We start from the raw sequence: 22,250 nt of genomic DNA, 5'->3' as shown, positions 1-22,250 counted from the left end.
CAAACCTGCAGAAAATCATCAAAAGTTATGCTTTTCTTTGGGGTTTCGTTTGTCTTAATAATTCACGGCCTCTGCTCTTTGCAACTTCACTATCTCACTCCCATTCACACACATAAATGAAAGTGAGAACGCTTCATTATATCCTCGTTCAAAACTTTAACAATTCAGTTTCTTCATGTTTTCTAAAGTCTACAATTTATGATAGCTTTTTAGTAGGGTGCAGCAGAGTAGGACAAACTGCATTCTCCATTATGTTCGACACACAATACATTTTCATAATATCACATATCTGAAATTTACATTATGGCCAATATCAGCCATAATGTAGTGAAAACGTTCATGAAATGAACATTTGTGGCACTATATGTCATAAAATTTTTTGACAATTATCTTTCAAATGAAAGTGTTTTTTAATTTGGATGAATTTTGTATTTGTTTGTTTGTTTGTTTTTGTTTTTTGTTGTTGTAGTTTTGTTTGCTTGTTTTTTGTTTTGTTTTTTGCAGTGTCTATCTATCATTTGATGTGTACACCTTATCTCTCCCAAATTGTAAAACTTACAGATGGCAGAAGATGACACTTTTTTTGTCAGTTACTATTTGGATGAATTTGGAAGAAGCTTTTATTTGTGAAACAACTCACTGAATTAGAAAACTTCCTGGTTGCATCTGATGACTTGACACGTTGACCATGCCTGTGTTTACGTAGCAGAGGAAACACTGTCCCCCTGCGGACATTACTGAGTAGTTTTGTAACACACCCACAACTCCAGCGTTCAACTTCTTTTTATGACTCATCCTAAACGAAAAGTAACACTGACTGTATTTTTGCCATGACCACTAACAAGTCTTAACACAAATATTTAGTGGTTGACTACATGGAGAACACTTTTATGTGTCTGCTCTCAACACCAGGACTTTCCTTTACATCTGCTGTACTGTGGGAAAGAAAGAAAGAAAGAAACGTCATTGTTAAAGTTACACTTTTTTTCTCTTAAGAACAACTTTCTTCTTCTTAAAGCAAGCTAATATTTATTAGCTGTTGATAAGTAACATGTCCTACCATGACCATGACTGCCCGACTTTAAAAAGTTCACTAAAGCTTGTGACGGTGTGCAGGCATTTTTTTAAGTACATCACAGTAACTATTATATAAGTTGAAATTCTGTGGTCCTTTATCTGATCCCTCATTCCCAAAAGGACAGGAGTGAATAGGAGAAATAAAAACAAACAAACAAACAAAAAGCCAGTTGAACCATTAGCTTTGGCAACCCTCTACAGGTGAAAAAAGGGAAATGTGAATCTCTGTAACATTAGAAATGCTGCATTTGACCCCTTTGCTTACGTTGACTAACAAGAATCAGATTACCGAATTGTACTTTGTCCTCCTAGGAGTTTTGTTTTATTTAACAGAAGCTTGTCATTGTTGTGTTGTTTTTGCTTTCTGTCACTGGTGTAATATATGAAGAAAAATAACAACTCTTCTGTAATAACTCATTTCTAAAACACCATTCATTAGTGCTCCTTTTGCCTTTAAAGCTACCTTCATTTTCTGTGGCCTAGATCCAACAAGGTGCTGAAAACATTCCTCAGAGAGTTTGATTCATATTGAAAAAATATTGTATTATTAATTCTCCCATTCTGACACTTTCCAAAGGTACTCTTTTGGTTTGAGATCTGGTGACTGTTGAGGCCATTTGAGTACAGTGAACTCACTGTAATGTTCAAGAAACCAGTTGTGACATGGCATGCTGAAGTAGCAATCAAATGATGGGTACCCTGTGCTCATACAGGGATCATAAGCAAAAACATTCAGGAAGGCTGTGCAGTACTTAGAGTAAAGGGTCCATAGTGTGCAAAAAATATCCCCATTCCATTATACCATTACCGGTTAGAGTCTAAAAGCACTAAGTCGCTGTCATGTAATTGTAATATTAGATATTTTCTTTAACCAGCAGTTAAGCCGACATATTTGTTTAAATGACTTTATACTGCAACTTTGATAAATTTATTGCTTTCTAAAAGTGTGAACACTGTTTTCCAATTACATAATGTAATAACAATGTATCTATGTCAAAGATACATTTAGTTTTGGAATCGTTGTTAATTTTTTTTGTTTTAAATACTTTAATAAATACAAAAAACCCCAAGCAATCTGCATTTATCGGTTTGGGCTTTGTTATTTATTTGATAGAGCTAATAAAACTGATTATTTGCCATCAGAGCTTTAGTGGCACAGAGAGATTCTATTAATTTACTTAATACAAATGTAAAACACACACACAAAACAGACAACTTATAAAAGGAAGCATGGTAAAAAAAAAAAAAATGCGAACAAGTGCATTTTTAATAAGACATTAGATAGAAACCCGTGGGTGCATACTGTAAACTAGTCCTTCAGACAAAGTTTTCTTAGAGTTTGACATCTTGTTTGTTCGTTGAACATCTTTGATGCATTTGATTCGTTAACCGCTGGAGGGACCTCTGTGGCGCATGCGCACCTTTCTCCTATTTGGATGACAACTGCGGCAGAGAGATAACGGACAAACACTCGGCGAGAGCTCCGCGGCGAAGGGAAAGGTTGACTGTCCGGGTAAAGGCTTCTCTGTCCTAAATAAAGTAATGAGGTAGAAAGTCAAAAAGTTAACCAACCCAACCGGCTATGGAACAGATTGGCACGGCCACGGTGAAGATGGACCAGAAGTTTGAGGAGATAGATTCAGAGGGCCGGTGGCAGAAACTCTACTCAGTAAGTCTGTTAGCATAGCTACCGCAAAGCTAACGCGGATTGTGAGTACTTAACAGCGCGCATTTATTGGAGTAAAATTAACAGTCCGGAATGCATTTACTAAAAGGTTATAACCGTCTTTCCTAAGTCATTTTCTTTGTAGCTCATTTTCATTTTTTGCGTTATTTTTAGAAGTCGCTGACATACTTTATTTTTAATGTTACCGAAAGCTTAGTCAATGTCATAAGCCCGTGCGTATGGTTGAAGCGATTAGCTACATTACATAGCTACAGACTTGTTTACACTGTTAAATCCGCTCCCCCCCAGGAAGATCCTGCTCTTAGTACATGTGTAATGACTGCCGAAAGTTACCGCGTGTGTTTACGAGTAAACCAACTGGTTTTCTGATTGCTCTCATGTATATATATGCCTAGTGAAAATGCTCAGAGAGGGGCGGAACTGAAAATGTAACTGCTTGAATTTGGTACACGTAGTGATTTGTTTCATTACTTTTTCTTTTGTGTCGCTAAACCTTACTCCCGCTGTCCAGGAAATCAGGAACCAGTCCCACGAGTGTTCCTACAAAGTGGCAAAGTATCCGGAGAATCGCAACAGAAACAGATACCGGGATGTCAGTCCATGTAGGTAAACATTTGTATAAAGGCCAGACTGTTTACCTGTCAATTCACAGCCCATGCCCAAATAACATTTCTCTTATCCTGCCTGCAGTCGACCACAGTCGGGTGAAGCTGAAGAACACAGAGAATGACTACATCAATGCAAGTCTGGTAGTGATGGAGGAAGCCCAGAGGAGTTACATCCTGACTCAGGCAAGTCCAAGGATTTCTACACCATGGTTAACCCTCTGAGATCTAAGTCATTATATGTGCTATCCCCTAACCCTAATCCTGCCCCACAAATGGTGCTTGGAATTTTATCAAACTAAAACAAATACCTGAATCCCAAATATCTGTTGAGATGGTCAAAATATAACACTGAATGTGATTCAGAACACGTTTTGCTTTTGTATGTATTATTTTACGTAGTTTAACAGTATCATTAGCGCATCATAAAATGTTTAATAAGCTTCCACAACATGGGTCCACAATATAGACAACATAATCATGGTTATTTTGTTGCCTTCAATCTGTTTTTGTGGAGTAGGACTTAGATGCCTCAAACTGTCAATAAAACATACTTAACTGCTCTGTCAGGTTTGTAGTTTGAAGTCTGCGCTTTTGACAGAAGTTTAGACCTCACCTTAGACTCGGTGAGGATGTGTCTTGCCACTAGGTCATCTTAAATCGGTCATGTAGTTTGGACACCAGAGTGTTAAGTATCATGCTTCCAGGTCCATATAGTCCATTATTTATTAACACTGACTGATTATTTAGGCCCTAAAATATCTTTCTATATACATTTTTAGTTCTGTAATATTTATATGAATGTGGCTTTTTCCCCCCAGTTCTTATCAAACTGTGTACATGTGGCTAGTTTGCATAATAGTTTGTGCATATGCCCTTCTACTCATAATTTTTTACTGTGTTAACCTGTGTACAATTACCACCTGGTTTGTTATTTAACCTCAGCCTCTAATTTCTAAAAATCTACAAAACCCAAACTAAAAGAGCTCAAAATAAATAAAGCAGGTTGGCAGTTTCATTTGTAAACCAGCAATACTAAATGTTAATTTGTGTTGTATGCTTTGCTTGTCAATACTGTTGCTGTTAGACAGAGTTATTTGCATGTGGAAATAGACATAACACGGCACAGCAAATCCCTGAGCTGAGTAACTCAATGTGTTATCACAAGAAAATGAACTTCCAGGTAAGAATTTGACTAAGGGCGACCTGTTTAGAGATATCAACTCACAATTTTACCCCCATTCTCACATCAAAGAAGAAGCAAAGAATTAAAGTCTGCATTAAAGTGTGAACATTAGGATTTTTTTTGTAAGATGTAGGTTACTGGCTTGACTTGGCAGACGTGAATAGACCTGTCTGTAAGAGGTTATTAATGAGACTTACCTCTGAATGTAACCTAACCCTGGTTTAACAAACAGAAACTGAAGTGGCCCTTCTTGGTTCCAGCGCCTCCTGAGACCAAAGCTCTTGTTCAGAATACATTTTTAACTTCTCCTAGTTATTTTGGATTAATTGGACCTGACTGTATAAAAACTAAGCATCACCAAACAAAGTCGTTTTATCTTCTTATGGGGACACTTGGTTTGTTTTACACTATAAGACAATACAATTACCAGTGTTTGACCCTTTAATCACCAATTACTGTGGCTGTAAAACTACAAAATAATTCTGATCTTTGAGCAGCCGTTTGAATTTTCTCTCTATCCCAATATGTTTGATGAGTTATGGTAATGTGAAGCACACATGGTAAAACCTAGGCAGAGCTGATTTGCCTGTCTGTGTTCAGACTACAGTACCTTGTGGATGCTTTGTGTTGCCATGATACATCAAATATTGCCATAAAGCTGGTTTTCTCTACTTTCTGGATCAGTTTGAATTCTGTCTGTAGCACAAACGGTGACAGAATTACAGTCAGTTAAAGACTGGCTGTGAAATGGACTGGCCGCTGAGCCGATGGTATATAAAGGGTGAACTTTATTGAGCAGAGTGAAGTATAAGGTGCATTATAGCTAAAAAGTAAACCCCCCATATGAGGACAGATGGTCATAGGACGTCAAATAATCCATATGTGCTTATTCAAATCATTTACACACATGGCACACCTGTGGCGACTTCATTTATTGTTTTAGCTCAGTTGTTCCTGATATGGAGATTAGCAGTCAGAAGTAGACAGTTAATCAAAATCTACATTGTTGTTACTGAGGCAGTTGAGCTATCGTATTGCTGGTTGCACAGGTTCTGAGGTCCATTACACCTGTTTCCATTACACAGTTTTAAAAATACTTCTGAGTATTCTGATCCTTTTACTAATTCAGACATGTTTTTGTTGTTAGTTTTATTGTTTAGTTTAATTTGCGTTGGTCATGCAGCCAAAGGACCGTGTCTAATGCCACAGCAAGGCGTCCACTGTGTGGCCTTCCCTAACACAGTTCACAAGAATCGCTATTCCTCTGAGTTTTTGTCATATTTTAGTGAAACTTGTGTGTGGTGATTATCTAATAGCTCTTCACTTAAACTGTGCTGAAAGTCAAGGTCACATTTTTTTTTGTGAGTTGTAAAGGATTGTGACCGGATGAGCTACTGTGTCATTGACGTTATGGCCAATTTAAATTCAACGTCATGACAGTCCAGTAGTGCTTATTGTATCAATATTGTGCTAATAGATGTTTACCAACACTATCATGACCTCTCTCATCCTTTATATTTAAATTCAGGGCTTTGTATTAGCATGGCAGTTTGTATAAGAGATTAATATAACACTAATATATGGTATATATTGATTATACTCCGTGTGGTCAATATGTCTTCTGTGGTTGTGTGTTTGCTAGTAACTCAAAGAACAAGATATGGCAAAAGACATCCTAAAAACTGTGGAAATATATTTAGTTATGTCATAAGCTGTGGATATTACACATGAACTGAAGTTTTAGTGTTTAAAAACAATGATTGAAATACGGAGATGCTTTTGGAAGCAGCACGTCTCATCCAGCTTGCAGGCTGGCTGCCAGGGTTGCTGCTTGTCGGATCATGAGGTCTAAATCTCTGTACCACTGGTTGTAATTGCAGTTTTGCTGAAAGTATTCCTTATATCACTAACTCTGTCAGTGACGTTTTTTTTTAGCCTTTACTAATTAAATCAGAACGACTGCACCTACATATTATGAAATTACATTAAGAGAAAAGTCATTTGAAACCTAAGAAATACCACAAGTTTACTCATCTCTCTTAAAAGAGAAGAGAGAGAAGAGAGGTAGGCTAGAAGATGTGAAACACTCACGTTAACAGAGGTTTATTTATCAGAAGGAACACTGATCTTTTACTGCTTCTTGAAAAGAATTAAGGGGTGTTTTCACATAATTAGCCTTTGAAATTCTTTTTATTGCTACGTCAACTGTCGTGACTAATAATTGTTGACATTTGAGGGCACAGTTATCACAAATATCAGCTGAAATTCTCTCTTTAAGAGTCAGGAATTCATGCCACAAGAGTTGTGGTGATCATGTGACGGGTTTCAGTTGGTGCAAAACGTTGTATGAAACCAAAACCTTTACCATTGGTTCTTAACCAGACTTGCGTTCTTCCTACACAGATTTGAATATTTTCAAGTCTTCAGGAAATGAAAGGACAAATGACTTCAACGGTCATCACCACAGTTAAACAGACTGGGCTGATAAGACTCTTTATTTATGATTCAGCTCACCACGCACTGACTGCTATCTCGCTAATTTAAAGCTACTGAGCGTTTTCATGATTAAACACGACAACTCTAAAATGTTTCTCACTTCAGTAACAGATTGTAATGAGTTGGGCCAGAGGATATTTTGGGGATGTTGAGTAACATGGAACATTGAATAACATGGACTGAACCACCACTCACAACCACTAGCACTTTATACAGCCTCTGTAGAAATTATCCACACATCTCACTTATCTTAACTGCACTACTGTATAGTTCTGTGTAAATAATCATTCTGTACATACAATCATTTTTAATCCTACAACTGTTCATAACTTGCATAGTTCACATTTCTGTATAACTGTATATCTCATATTTCTGTATAGTTTTTTTTTATTTCATATTTATATCCTGTTCATAGCCTGTACATAGCTTGTACTCACTACAGCCTGTACATACTTATAGTTATAGAATATTCATAACATACTTCATACCGTGTACATTATAACATACCATAATAGACCCATTTCTGTAATATACTTACATATCTATATTATTGCTAATATATATTGTAATATATCTATATCACGGCTAAAGCACTTCTGGATGGATGCAAACTGCATTTCGTTGCCCTGTACCTGTGACATGTGCAATGACAATAAAGTTGAATTCTATTCTATTCTATTCTAACATAGTTTTTAGTCTAGTCTTACACACTTGAGTTCTGTCAGTCATCCATAACATCCAGTGGATTATTTTTTTCACACTTTTTGTTTTCTTGTATTGCTTCTTTGGAGATGAGTCATCTGTGGTTTGTTAAAATGTTACAGCATCCCACTAGTCTGATCAGAGTCAGCTGAAATTAGTTACACAAAGCAATTATTACACATTTAAAACCATAACCAAAATTGCAGCAGTTACTTTCCACATCAATGCATGCGATGAGGATTTTTTTAAAACTTTTAATCCTTTAATTTTCTTTCTTTTTAATCCCGTATGTTATGTCTTCTTGGCTGTGATGATGGGCTTCTCTGTGGCTGACGACTGAAGAGGTGTAAAATGTTCCTCAGCACAACTCCAGAGAAATGACTCGTTAAGTCAAGTTAATTCCTGTAGCACATTTAAAAATAAAGTACTGTAAAATTATCAATAACATTAAAACACAGGACAGAGTTTGAAAAAAAGCATCATAAATTGAAACTCATTATAATTTAAATGCTAAAGAATAAAAAAGAGTTTTCAAAGAGTTTTGAACGTGTCTAATGTTGGAGAGGTCCTGATGTGAAGGGGCAGGGGGGTTTTTTTCCACAAAGGCCCGATCTCCTCTGTGCTTTAATCTGAACCTCAGGACAGCTAGGAGAGTTTACTCAGCAGACCTCAGCGTCAGATTTCCCTACTTATTAGAGACAAATTGAGGCTTGTGTAGTGGAAATGTGAGCTCAGCAGCAGGTTAGAGATACAGTTTTTAGAAAAATGTCTTCAATTCTCACTTTGTTCCCAGCTCTGAACCTAGCCTGTTGAAATGAACAGGGGCTTTTTGGAGTAAAATATAAAATATTTCAGATTTTAATATCAAAGAAATGAGCCGGTCATGTTGATGTTTAAGCACTTGTATTTTATTGCTGTTTAGCATAAATGCAGCAGAGACTACTGACTACTGTATTTGTGTCTGTTATGTATTCTGAACATAAAGGCAGACTTTTAAGAGACTCATGAAAGACTTTTGACATTTTGATGGTTTTCAGCCCACCAATAATTTACTCAGCTCAGCCACATGGCAACCTTTAGAAGTTTTGACCTTTAACTAAACTCTTGCTATCATGCTGCAAATCTCTGTGGCATGCCTACCATAAGATTAGAGACCAACCTCTGTGTGTTGCATGGCTAATATATTGAGTGGATCTGATGTTATTGTTCAAAGCAGAGACATCACATGAATTTGTTTTGTGGATGACCTCCCACTCTTCCAGCTGTGTAACTGATTGAAGCGTTTGTTTGTTTTTCTGTGTATTTATTTATTTATTTTGTCCACAGGGCCCCCTCAGGAACACCTGTGGTCACTTTTGGCTCATGATCTGGGAGCAAAAGACCAAGGCGGTCATCATGCTCAACAGAGTCATAGAGAAAGGCTCGGTGAGTGTAGAGTACAGCAGATACAGATTATACTCTCTGGTATGACTTCTGTTATTCGACTGTGTGCACCCACACACAGAAATTTGCAGAAATATCAAATAGACCACAGAAAAACTTGTCAAGAGATCGACTGTTTTATCCTCAGCCACACACACACACACACACACACACTTACTTACTTGCTGGTAATGTGAAATAATTTAAGCACTTTTTAGTGTTCATATTAAACTTTTTAAATGGTCAGATGTAAAGTAATACACCACATTTACATCCACGATGAAATATCCAATAAGCATGACTGCATCCTCGGATCCAATGATGTTTTCCTAAGAACTTCACAGCGAGGTCTCACAGTGTTTCGGTTTCATGTATATTTGCAAAAGGTTCAGTTTTGCCTCTTCTCATCACAACGGTAGAGAAATTCCCATATCCAAGTGTTGACTTGACTTCAGTTGTTAATTACTTCTAAGCTGGCCCAGGCCCACACTCTCTGGTAAATATTTTCATTCAAATCCTTCACTAAGCTTTGAGTAATCCTGGTAATAAACAGGCAAACAAACAAACAGACAGACCTAAGCATCACATGACCTCCTTGGCAGAGGTAAAAGTGGCTAAATCTCTTTTTAAAGCCAACATTTGGTAAAATGAGGCAGTTGGTGATGGCGATGGATCAATTCAACACCCAACTGAGGCCTCACAGACAGCTGTTTACTCAGCAGGGTTGGTTTCTTACACTTCTTAGTATCGTCCTTCTCTGTAGCGATTTTAAATCCAGCTGAAAATGCAATCTTTTGTTTTGTATTTTCCAAACCAGCATTCCTGAGATGTCACAATGTGATATTAAGCCCCTTTTTTCATAATCACAAGATTATCTGATAACAGCTCTACAGTGCGTTTCGCCTATACTGGCATGAAATCTGAAGGAGTTTGTTTTTCTTACTTCACTGGCCGACATACCTCGCAAGGATGGCTTAAGTCGTCTTTTTCAACACGCTCATGTTACTCTGCACACACTGAAACAATAACCTGGCATCCTTATATTTACACGCTGCGTAGGCCATTTTGGAAAAGCTCAAATGGAGCTTTTCCAAAATGCAAAAACATTTGAGAAATATGTTTTGTTTTTTGTCTGGATGCAGAGCTGCAACATGAAACGTGAAAAACTGTGCATTTATAAATTTTAGAGGCTTAATCTGTACGTGCTCTCGCCCCCCTCCTGTCAGCAGGATTACTGGAATTCAGTGTTTTGACAGTGTGTTCACACACAGATGTATTGAGTGGATCTGGGATGCAGCCAAACCTCTCAACTCCTCTAACTCCAGTGATCCTGCAATGTTCAGATTAAACATGCACACTAAAAGTCTGTCGTGCAGAGCAGCTGTGACCTCTCTGTTTCTCCGTAAAGCAGCTGAAGTGGATCCTGCTGGGTCATGAGATTCACTCTGTGCCGGTTTTCTTTGAAATGAAAGATACAGAGCGCCTAATCAACAGATATTTTTAAACTCACAAGGATCTTCTCTGTAGATTGGCAAATCTGAGTGATAAACTTAGACTTGCTGATTAGGCTTCACATTTAGCAGAGACTAACAGAGATAAACTTCTACAGGAAGGAAGTACACAAATACTTTTTTTTTTTTTAAAAGGAGAGTTATACATGTTTTGTGTCATGTAACGTTAGTGTCAGTGTCACCGGGTAGAATTAAGAAGATATTTGACCGCAATGTGTGTGAAGTTATTATTCAGCATCCCTGAATAGCAGCTTCTACTTCTCCTTTTAATGTGTGCGTTTTTTGGGGTTTTTTGTTGGGTTTTTTGGCAGATACTCAATTTCATTGTGACAATTTTTATATTTCCTCTCATGTGATAGGAAAAGTGTGCCCAGTACTGGCCCACAGCAGAGGAAAGGGAGATGGCCTTTAGAGACACACGCTTCTTGGTCACACTGCTGTCAGAAGACACCAAGTCTTACTATACCACCAGAAGGCTGGAGCTGCAGAACATTCAAGTAGGCCACAGCATTACTCAGTGTGGGGAATTACCAGCAAAAGGTGGCGAAGGAGAAGTAAAATTTAGAGGTTTCACACCAAAGATTTGCCCTTATTCACTAATGGCACATATTATTGTTATGTTTTGTTTTTTATCAGATTTTTACAAAGTTTTTCTCCCACACAAACAAAGGTTTTGCAGTGTGGAGGTGGGAAGGAAAATGTAAATGAGGTGCAAACGATGCAAGAGAGCAGTCTGATACGTTTTAAATAAATGGCAAATGCACAAAGTACAGCGTGAAATGAAATCATTTAATTTTGAGTTTCTGTAATCCTCCAGCCACTTGTTTTATCATATTTAAAATGAGCGCCAAAAGGAACGTTCTCAATGGAAATTTACAGCTGAGTTAATTTTGCTGGATTGGTGTTTTTTCAGGAGCAGGTCTATTCAATTAAAAGAAACTGAAAGTGTTGTTGCTGACTTGTTTGCCAAGTACAGTTCTTAGACTGAAGTAACCTCCAGTTACCCCAGTCGGCACTGATAAAGACAAGTGAAAGTGTAAATACACATAGAGCAAAGTTTTAGAGTTTAACTGCTAGTGAGCCCTGCTTTATCTCCTTTCACAGACAGGGGAGAAAAGGGAGCTCTACCACTTTCATTACACAACGTGGCCCGATTTTGGTGTCCCCGAGTCCCCGGCTTCCTTCCTAAACTTCCTCTTTAAGGTGCGGGAATCTGGAGCACTGGGCACAGATCAAGGACCAGCTGTGGTGCACTGTAGCGCTGGAATCGGACGCTCAGGGACGTTTTCACTAGTTGACACATGCCTGGTCCTGGTAAGTCCCTGGGTCTTTGTTCTGCGCAAGCTCTGACTTAATGCGTTTTATGTATTTTTTTTTTTTTTTTTACCTCCACCAAGGAGATTATGTTTTTAGTAGCGTTTGGGTGTGTGTCGTTGTGCCTGTAAATTCGATTGCTCGAAAAGCATTGAATGAATTCTGAAAATTCTAAAATTCTAAAACTTTGTAGGGGTGTAGAGTAGGGTCATGTGAACAGTCCATTAAAATTTGGCTTACATCCACCAATGTCTTCAGGGTCAACATATTGATTTAATGGTCGAAAATTACTAAAAAGCTTTATAACTTAGAAGCTATAAGTCTTACAAGCTTGCAGTGTATTGTTAACATATAGAAAGTATGGTATATAGAAAGATTTATCATATCATGCCACATTTGACCTCTGATCTTTCCTTCATGGTCAACAGATTGAACTAAAGGTCAAAGAGATAATAATGCTATATAGAGATATTTAAAAATGTGTTTCTTACTGCCATTGTTTGTATTGACAACACAGAGGCAGTGCTATATGGGGATTCTAAGTATATTGTTACTTTGGACCTCTGTCCTCTTCAAGGTGAAATAAGGTCAAACTTCCATAAAAGATCTTTTATCTTTAAAACTCTCCTTAAAATTCTGCTGCCTTTGTTTGTATTGGCAACATTTAGGAAATGTAACTGATACACAGGTATTTTAAATATCACTTTATAGTTTGCATCAAAGTTTAATTATGTCAGGTTTGACCTCTGACCTCACTTTTACATTTCACATATGCCTTTCCTTCATGTTGACCTCAGAATCTGTTATTTTCAGTGCACTACAAATGATCTTATGTACATTGAGAAAAGACAAATAAAACAAAAACAAAATGGATATATACAAAATACAATACTGTCCTGTTAAATGTAAATACTGCCCAGAGAGTGCGCTGCCCTGGGCGTGTTTTGCCCTCTTTGACCTGTGCTTGTTTTAAAGCATACCGATGAACACACAGGTTATTATTTTACATTTGCATGTGCACTTTATGTTAAGAAATGGCATGTGCTAAAACAGTAACTTTTGTAATGAAGCTATTGACTCTTGAATATAAAAATAATTGTGTCTAAATGTCTGACTGAAGCAGCTTAACCAAACTAATTTAAGTATTAAATGTTTTAAACAGGCCTTAAAACATCAGTTTTAAGGTTAAGGTACAAAAATATTTTTAAAACTTCTACACTGGACTTATGGCTGTCTTTGTTCGTCCTTCCTCCTAAAAGAGCACAGTAAGGTGTAGCTTTAGAGGCAGGTTTTGATAGTTTATATAACAGCCTGGAAATAAAGCCTGTTGGGAAATGTCAGAAAGCTCCTTTTTCCTCTAAACCAGCTGGCAAGCTGTCACAGTGTTTGTGTTTCACTGACAGAATCTGGCAGGCTTCCAGAGTGATAATGTTGTACTGTAGTTAACCATTCACTGACCTTATTTTATGTGAGATTTTACTCACTATAGCCTTCCAACGCAGCAGATACCTGCTTTGAATAAATACAGGATTAACTTAAAAATGCAGACTCAAACATTTCAGGTCATTTACATGTGTATGTTGTAGGAGAAGAAAAAATAATGAAGATTAAATTGATTTGGATTTCCCTTTGAAAACATGGGTTGACATAAAGAGATTTGGGCTTTCCTTCTGGTTAATGGAACTGTGTATTATTGCTGTATTTTCTAGATGGACAAGAGGAAAGAGCCCTCATCAGTAGACATCAAAAGCATCCTGCTGAACATGAGGAAATACCGAATGGGCCTGATTCAGACTCCTGATCAGCTGCGATTCTCATACATGGCTGTCCTTGAAGGGGCAAAGTTTATCATGGGAGACTCATCTGTACAGGTAACTGCGCCACACACAGGAATAATAAAAAAACCCCAAAACAATTATGTGACTTGCTTTCTCAATCTCTTGTTCGTGTGTAAAATTGGAGGCCTGTGTGTAGTCCCACTTTTTTAGCAGGAGTTATTTTTTTCTGAAAAAGATTTAGAATTAGCAGACTGCGAAATATTTTCATGTTTTACTGGGGGCTTACTTTGTGAATTAGTCAAAGAGAGATGGTGGAATAGAAGCCCAGTGTGAATTACAATGCAAGAAAAATGATAACTAAAACATTGGTATTCTGTTTTTCCATTTAAACTCAGACTGTGTGTTGAGTCTGAGCTTTCCTAGGACACATAGATAAACACAAGTATAGCAGTAAATATAAATCAAACGAGTGGTATCTGTTTACTTTATATGGAAGGAATATTATTTATCTACAAAATCCCCAAGTTGTAAATCAAGGGAACTATATTCGTCAGTAAGGGAGCCACATTATGGCCACACTGTTTTGGTTGGTGTGCGTCACTATGATCCTGTTGACTAGCATTGGGTGCAATATGTTCCAAAGAAAATTACTGCTTTTTGCTTCCTGCGCACTTGTTGAAGTAGTACACATTTATTTTTTGTTGCACAAAAGGACGAGTGCGCAATTGTAAAGTGCAAACTGTGTCCAGGATGGGAACAACTGTATTATACTGCTAATACAACTTTGATTCTTTGCAAACATCTGCACAGACAGCATGTTAATGCTAAGCTAGGCAAGACTCAGAGTGATGTTAAAGCTGAGTACATGCAGTCCTCAGCCCAGCACCCAGAGCCTGATCTTCAACACGTAACAAAGGAAGTGTTGAGCAGTCAGACTACACCCTCCATTACTCGCTGTTGATGTTTCTACAGTAGAATCACCATGGCGATTGCTCTGAAGTCTCTTTAGGGTTGTTTTTAACGTTTTTGTGTTGATACGTAAACATTCAAAGAAATATCGTATTTCTGTCCTCATTAGGATCAAGATTTGTGTCAGGGACTGTAGTCTTGTGTTTATTGTTCACATGTAATTTATACATTACTTTTGCATTACTCCATAGTAACGTGTAGTGTAACTAATTACTCCCTCCAGGGAGTAATTAACTAACAATAAATGTGTAATACATTACCCCAACAATGCTACAAACTGAATACAAAGTCAACTTTTAGTCTTTAAATAACTGTTTCCGTCTTTGCTCTCTGTCTTCAGCAATTATTGTGGAGATGAAGACAAGAGGAGACAAGGACACAGCAGTACTGTATTTAGGGCTAATAGGTTTAGGAGACTGCGATACACACTACCAAATTCTTTTTAAAATTTAGGTTCTGTTTTCTTTTGAGAGTCCTAAAAGGTAGACAGATTTTACATTGTATTGTCTTTGAATCCTTATTCTTGAAAATTGCTGTATGATACAGTCCTTTACATGCAGCACCAGGCGCTCTACATTGTATTTACGTATTTAACCTCATAAACCTAACCTGCTTTATATACTATACTATACTTTATATACGATTTTTCATGCTTTACTCCACATTGTTGTCTAATGTCATTTTACAGAGTGGAAACATACAGAATGTTTTGTCATTGGAAAAAAGTACTGCTGTTCCCATCCTGTTTGCTGTCAATCTTTCCGTGTAGAATCAATGGCGGGAATTATCCAAGGAAGATCAGGAGCCGCTATCGGAGTCTCCCCCTGCACCTCAGCCACAGGCCAGGTGTCCGACGGAGCGGCACAATGGCAGCCAGCAGGAGGACGGAGGGGACTACAGACAGGACGGCAAAGCGCCTGCACAGTCTCCCTGCAAGGAGCAGGAGCTCGATGGCAGCACAGCACAGTCAGTACAGTGAGTCTGATAAACAAAGCGTGTGTAGCTTATCAGCCATAATCAGCTGATAAATGATCTACATACACAGGGTTACAGAGGATTGACTTACTACTGGTTCAACTTCTAACAAAGTATGAATTTCAGAGTGAGGATAGATGTAAAATGAATCCCATGAAACCCATAAAAATGTTGACGAACCAAATTTAAAAAAAATTAAACTGGGATTAAAAACAACAAACAAAACAATGAAATTAACTGAAATGACACTTTGTGCTTAAATTAAAATGGCAAACTTAGAGGAAACGTCTTTAGTTTTAGACTTTGTCAGTTTGGTCACATTTGTCAGCACAGCCAATTGTCATTATAAAGTGTGTTTTAAAACTGGTCTGACTTCTTTATTCTATCCCAGGCAATTACTTCCCACATTATAATAACTAAAAATACTGAAACTGACACTCATTCTAATGAGAACCAAACTGAAACGAGAAAATCCACTCTGGAAACGAATCGGAGAAAAACTAGAAACTATAAAACCAGGAGTAAAAACAGATGACAAAATGTTAAACTATACCGTCTCTGTTTGGTGTAATTTGGACTTGGCTACAGGCTACATGTGTAAAAATTTTTTAAATGTACCGTCGTTACTAAACAACTGTTTACCTGCTTTGTTCCTTTCTACGCAGCAAACGACGCAGGGAAGACAGCATCTCCAAATCGAGCACAGCCAAGACACCCCAAAGCAAGTCCAGGACAAATGACTCTGAGAGGAAGAGAAAAAGGTGATTAAAGTTTTGGTTAAAACCACTTTGTACTCTCTTTTTTGTTTTTTTATAGTCAAACCATCAAGTTGGTGTTCTCTGGGATGATTTTTCATGGACCAACATGTCAGTACCTGCTGAAATTTGGACTGCCAAGCGTTACATGTGCACATGTGTAAAAAATAATCAACATGGGCAAATTTAGGTAGTTGCTAAATTACAAATTACCCCAATGGAGGTCAGGTACACCACAGTGTTGTATTTAATAAATCTTTAGCAGTAAGCGAGGTGTTAAAATGCATAAATTGAGGCATTGAATGATTTTGCACTCTCTTAGGTTTTTATTTTCTTGTAGACAGCGGAGAAGAATTTTTATTTGACCATTGTTACAATGTCAAATACCAAAGGATACGAGTCATTTTTCAGCTACACTTTAATTTACTTTAAGGGATACACAGGCTTTCCCAGTGCGTGACTCAAACCTCTAATAGCAGAAGTTACCCCAAGTCACTCTTGAAACTTCATTTTTTTTTAGCTTTTATAATTTTCTGTTTCTGTTTCTCATAATTCTTAGGCATCGACTCCTCTAGCCTAGCCAGCTGACACACAGCTTACGTTCTCATGAAGGCAGAGGTTGACACCTTATTTCTGATGACAGTGCACCTCTAGAAGAGAAAAAAAAAAAAAAACGGCTTCTCACTGAATCACTTCTGAGAAGGCAGCCTTTGTTGTGTGACATGTCAGCGTTGTTCCAGTAATACAGGCAAAACTGCGCCATTTCTGTGAAGATCTTACACTTTTGTTGTGGTTCTCCTGGACAGTTTGGGCTGCATTTGCTGCACATGACAAGAGCTCGGCTGTCCGGCGGGGGGCGGTGTATCTTTACCCCCCTCTGAGGCAGCAACGACAACCACGGAGAGCGCGTTTAACGGACGAAGTTTACCCGCAGCTTTAAAAAAAACAAAAGAAAGAACACCCACTCTTGTACACGGAGGTCTGTGTGTTTGCGTGTGTGCAGGTGTGTGTGTGTGTGTGTGTGTGTAAGTGTGTATTGCTGTGTTTTCTCTTGGGGTTTTGTTCTTCCTTTGATGATTTGCTTGGCTCTTGTGGTTTTGGAGTTGTTAATTTTGGCTGCACTCTAGCATGCTGTGCGAGTGTGAGTACATTTGTGGTTGTTGGTTTTCGAAACTCTGAAATGTCAGGTTCAGTTGGAACAATGCAAAATGCTAATTTTTATTATGCATCATATATTTGAATTTGCCGGCAGCGTTTTATCTCTGCAGTAAACCCTGTCAAGAAAGTGGGCGTACGAAAGATTAATCAACAACCTCTGCTTTGAAAACAAAAGTCATGCAAGGAAGGAGGCTGGGAAAGAGAAGGCAGAAGCATAGATTGTCCCGTGGCAGTTATAGAAAAATACATCAGTGATTGGACCTTTGATGAAGCCCTCCATCTCCACCCATTGGTTAGTGAAGTCTACCATCCTGTCGTTCTGACAAATGAGGAGTGGGTCTGACTGAAAAACCAGCTGAGTCTACTCATGGTCAAACGCCCACAGCTTCAGTTCTAAAATCGTGATACCTGTGCACCAGCGGAAATCCACTCGGTGTTTTGTCAGTCGATGTATTTCTGAAATATTCGGTTGTTGTAAGCAGTTGAAAGAGCGCCTCTACGGATCAAACGCCACATCATGATGCAGTCAGCGCTAACTTTTGTAAAATCAGCAGTCTTAGCTGCTCACAGCAGTTTGCTTTCTGTTTTCACAAAGCTCATTTTAATCTATTTGCTGGCTAACACACAAAATAAGCAGCACTGCCAAAGTAGCAGTGAAACACCAGAAAAGCTTTTTTTAAAAGGCTCTGGTTCCAGATGTGAATTTCCCCCATTCATTTTCTCTATTTACTTTTCCTAAAATCCTCATATTGAGAGTTTTAGGCCTTGATCAAAGCCAAACAAGCCATGAGGTAAAGCATGACCATAAAAATCTTTGTTTTGGATCACAAAATTAAAGGAAAACAAAACAAAAGAAAAAAGGCACATTACTGGGTACACAAGAAATTACTCGTCCCAATAGTGCAAAACCTAATCGAATTGAATTCTTTTCATTTCTGTATTGCTGTAAAATAATAGTTTTGTGTGTGTGTGTGTATATATATAGATATATATATTATATAGTGTATATAGTGTAGTTGTGTGTATGGTACAGTTCTTTGTTCCCGATTGCAGTGACAGCTCTTGCAGTTTCTGAACTTTCTTTCTACTAAGCAATCTGACTTTTTGCAGATTTAAACATTGCCATGGTAACACCAGCCTCCACCAATCACAGACATTGCCGATTCAATTTAGGATTATGGGTAGGCTAGTTTTTCTTTTTTGGTTTTATGGCCCATAATCAAAAATCCTCCTGGAGAACATGAATGGGATTTTTACTTCTGGAACCTCACCCGTGACATTGTAACATTTGTGAGAGGAAGCAGCCAGAAGTGCATCTCAAACACACAAATCAAAGAGTTCAAAGATATATTGATGTATTTTCAGGATGATGATTAAAAACAGTCTAAAGAGTACACAGCTGATTGCAGCTGCCTGTGCCTCTGCTAAGGCGTACCCTGATTTGTGATCCTTTTTGCTTCTAACTTAATGCAGACAGTAAAATATATTAAAATAATCTTGTTGAATTTGGAAAGGGTGAACTGTTGGTCACATAGAAAGAACGCAGGTTTAAAGAACATCTGCTTTGGCTTAACTTTTTTAAATAATGAGGGAATCGGTTTGGATTTGCTGCATGTTTTTTCTATCTTAAGGACTTTAGTGTGTCTGTGTTCCTAGTGGATTTGTGTATTGTGAAGTGCATCAATTGTGTTTTGGACTTTATAAAGTTTGAATATCAAATTAGCAGCTTTTCTTACTTAAACTGGCTGGAAGACCAAAACACTTCCTGTTGCTCAACTAACAACTAAGTTTTAGATCGTTTTCTTTCCTTTCCTTTCTTTTTTTTTTTTTTTTGCTTGTGTGTCTGGAAATAGTTGAAGTGCCTGTAAGTTACGTAAAACGCTTCAGTGTTTACTTCTATCCAACCAACAATCCCAGACCTCAAAACAGAAGAGGCTGAAACTACACACATGTAGTTTGATGGGTTATTAAAGCAGTCAGAGTTAATGTAAGTGTATCTCCAAAAGTTGATTCTGTTCATCTGGACGTAGCGTTTTGTGGGAGAAACGTTTCGTCACTCATCCAAGTGACTTCTTCCCGACTGCAGCTCTACAGCAGTCTGTACCCTTGCACGTTGGAACTGGAGGAGCTGGTTTGGCAGCTCACTCTGACTCTATGACTACATACTACAGTTGTATGCAGGGCTTTTCTTGCCTAGAGGAATTCCTGGCACCCTCCAGAAAGCGCAATAAAAATCACTACCATTGTTTGTTGAAATAGAATTTACTCGAGCATGATAGACTTGAATTAACACAGACTCCTTACCTTTACTGTACTCTGGGTGCGGCTGGGTACTACACTGTAGCATTTCTGCATTACTGAACTTCAATAGTGTGTTGGTAACGTTCACCACAGAAGCACAGATTCATACAGTACCACAGCTGAGTGTACGCATCATCGGCAGCACAGAGCAAACCACACCAGCAGCCAAAACACGAGCAACTTCAGCAGCTGGATACTGTCGGAGGTTGGCCTTTTAAAACAAACGCTGGGCACTGAAATATCATTTTGGTATCTAAAGTCTTTCACATGCAAGGTAATGCAAAGCTAGTCCTAAAAGCAAAGAACGAAACAGTGATGTCTTTGGACGCTTTAAAATAACAAAACATTGTCGTGTTTCAGCTGAAAGCTTCTGAACGCACTCGGGGGTTTTCCTGGCTCACATCGAGCCTTTGGGGGCTACACATTTAAATATGATTGGTTGAGACAAAGACCTTAAGTTACCAAAGGTTACTATGGTATTGCTGGCCATAAACAAATAAACAGTTGTGGTGATTTTTTCTTTTGGGGGGGATTTTTGTATGCAGGAAACCCCCTGTGAGTGTGACGAGTTTTATTAAGCATAACAGCTGCTTTTGCTGCTCTCATAGTCGGTCTGATGTTGATGTGATCAAAGTGAGCTTTAGATTCCTGCTTTCTGCGGTTTCATCACGGCAGCTCGGCCAAGCCTAAGATACTAACGGGATTTTTCGTAGCACGACTTCCTTTGATCACTCTTAAGCTTCACTGACCGATAGAAAAAAGTTTTCTGAGTTTAACAGGAACTTCTTTTTCTTTATTTTCTTTTCACAGGGCGAAAACCAGCGACTACTAACCACCTCCACCTGCAGCCACAACTCTGGCAGCAAAGCCAACATCGGCAGGGAACTCCAGCTCTCTCCCAATCTTCCTCACCTCCATGTCCTCAGCTAGCTCTCCTTTTCATTGCTTGTGTGTCTTTTTTTTTTTCCTTGCATACCGGCCTATTATCATTAGTTAGCCAGAGCCGACATTTCTGTTTCTTCTACAATCAGGAATACATCACGTCCACCTCCGGCTCAGCTTTCCGATCTCTCATCCTCATTGTTTACAGTGGACACTTTGACATTCGTTTATAGACAAGCACACCAGCGCTTTACCCCCCTGGCCACACCTCAACCTTAAACTGTCAATGCTGCTTCTGGAGTCAAAAGATTTGTTTTTTCTTTCTCTCTTTCTCTCTCTTTTTGGCATTAATAATATTATTTTGCAGCTTTCTCATTCTTTTACGCTCATTTACATTCATGAAATTCAGACTGAAAATAGGGGCTATGCATTGCCAATTTGTAATGCTGTTTATATGTGTATTTTTGGAAAAGGGTAAAAAAAAAATTTTTTCAGAGGCAAAAGTAAAAAATATTCTATTTTTTATAATAAATTACTTGAAGTTTTTCAGGTGATGTTGGGCCGGCTGAATGAAACACACTGTCTCGCTCCCATGTGAGAAATTCAGTGACATGTAATGTTTCCATGATGTACATAGTGTTCTTTTTTTTCTTTTTTCTTAAAGAGAGATGTGTACAAAATGACATATTTTTGCTTGTAAAGGAAACCCTGAATACCAAAAAAAAGAAAAAAGGACGAAAGCTTGTGTTACACACCTGCATACAGTAGAAAGCTGATTTGAAGCTGACTTGTTCTCCTTTTGAAACAAATTGTCTTAAGTTTGTTTTTATTTTTTAGAGTGTAATCTGATTAAAACTGGTATCATCTAGTTTACATACAAACTGTTCTGCTGTGGTTATTTATCTACAAACCTGTTGATTTGTTAAATTAATCATATTAATTACAATACAATAATAATATTAAGACAATAACACGTCTTCTTTTGGATGAAAAGTTGGATAAATTAGAAGAATTAGAATTTGGGTAGCATTTATTTGGTTAGCTAAAATTATCAGTTGTAAGCTAAGACACATAACCATCCACAAAATTACATTTAGTCATTTTTTAAATGTAGTTTTATGATGATTTAACGAACAGGATGTAAAAATGAAACATTTTTAAAAGCAGGAGGATAGACTTTCTTTAGTTTTTCTTTTAGTTTTAATGCTAAGCTAAGCTAAACTAGCAGTCTGATTTGTTGCTCAGAGTCGTAAACACTAAGACTCAGTAAATAGAGTAAGAGCTATACAACAGGAAAAAACCCCCAGTTAAAAATAGTTGCATTTGTCAATGTTCAAATTTTATTCTATGTGGTATTTTGTTGGTTTACCTCCATGGCATTTTATAATCTTCTATTTCAGGGAATGTGAGTGAATCCTGAAATTTTACATAA

General features: G+C 37.8%; 1 protein-coding gene across 4 annotated transcripts; it reads left to right on the top strand.

The window, feature by feature from the left end:
- Positions 1 to 2,502: 2,502 nt before the first annotated feature.
- ptpn2b (protein tyrosine phosphatase non-receptor type 2b) lies at positions 2,503 to 21,699 on the top strand. 4 transcript variants are annotated; one of them, XR_001224273.3, is made up of 11 exons: positions 2,503 to 2,746; positions 3,276 to 3,366; positions 3,455 to 3,555; positions 9,080 to 9,178; positions 11,046 to 11,183; positions 11,791 to 12,000; positions 13,710 to 13,871; positions 15,517 to 15,722; positions 16,388 to 16,483; positions 17,284 to 17,456; positions 20,747 to 21,699. XR_001224273.3 is itself a non-coding variant. In XM_019350790.2 (10 exons), the coding sequence occupies exons 1-10, from the start codon at positions 2,660 to 2,662 to the stop codon at positions 20,766 to 20,768; spliced, it is 1,203 nt and encodes a 400-aa protein (XP_019206335.1). In that variant the 5' UTR covers positions 2,504 to 2,659; the 3' UTR covers positions 20,769 to 21,699. The 4 variants fall into 4 exon arrangements, 2 of the variants coding, with proteins under 2 accessions (XP_019206335.1, XP_013126134.1); XR_270307.4 differs by having other exon boundaries at positions 2,504 to 2,746; positions 15,517 to 15,713; XM_019350790.2 differs by lacking the exon at positions 17,284 to 17,456 and having other exon boundaries at positions 2,504 to 2,746; positions 15,517 to 15,713.
- Positions 21,700 to 22,250: the final 551 nt, after the last annotated feature.

This window comes from Oreochromis niloticus, linkage group LG22 (assembly GCF_001858045.2).
Source record: "Oreochromis niloticus isolate F11D_XX linkage group LG22, O_niloticus_UMD_NMBU, whole genome shotgun sequence".
NCBI lineage: Eukaryota > Metazoa > Chordata > Actinopteri > Cichliformes > Cichlidae > Oreochromis > Oreochromis niloticus.
The sequence above is the reverse complement of the archived record's forward strand: the minus strand, read 5'-3'. Positions and strand labels throughout refer to the sequence as shown.

Bases quoted from the DNA above. Each gene is read 5' to 3' on its own strand.
- ptpn2b (XM_013270680.3), top strand. From the start codon at position 2,660: ATGGAACAGATTGGCACGGCCACGGTGAAGATGGACCAGAAGTTTGAG. The intron at 11,184-11,790 runs GTAGGCCACAGC...CTCCTTTCACAG, and splicing joins TGGAGCTGCAGAACATTCAA to ACAGGGGAGAAAAGGGAGCT. The intron at 16,484-20,746 runs GTGATTAAAGTT...TTCTTTTCACAG, and splicing joins TCTGAGAGGAAGAGAAAAAG to GGCGAAAACCAGCGACTACT.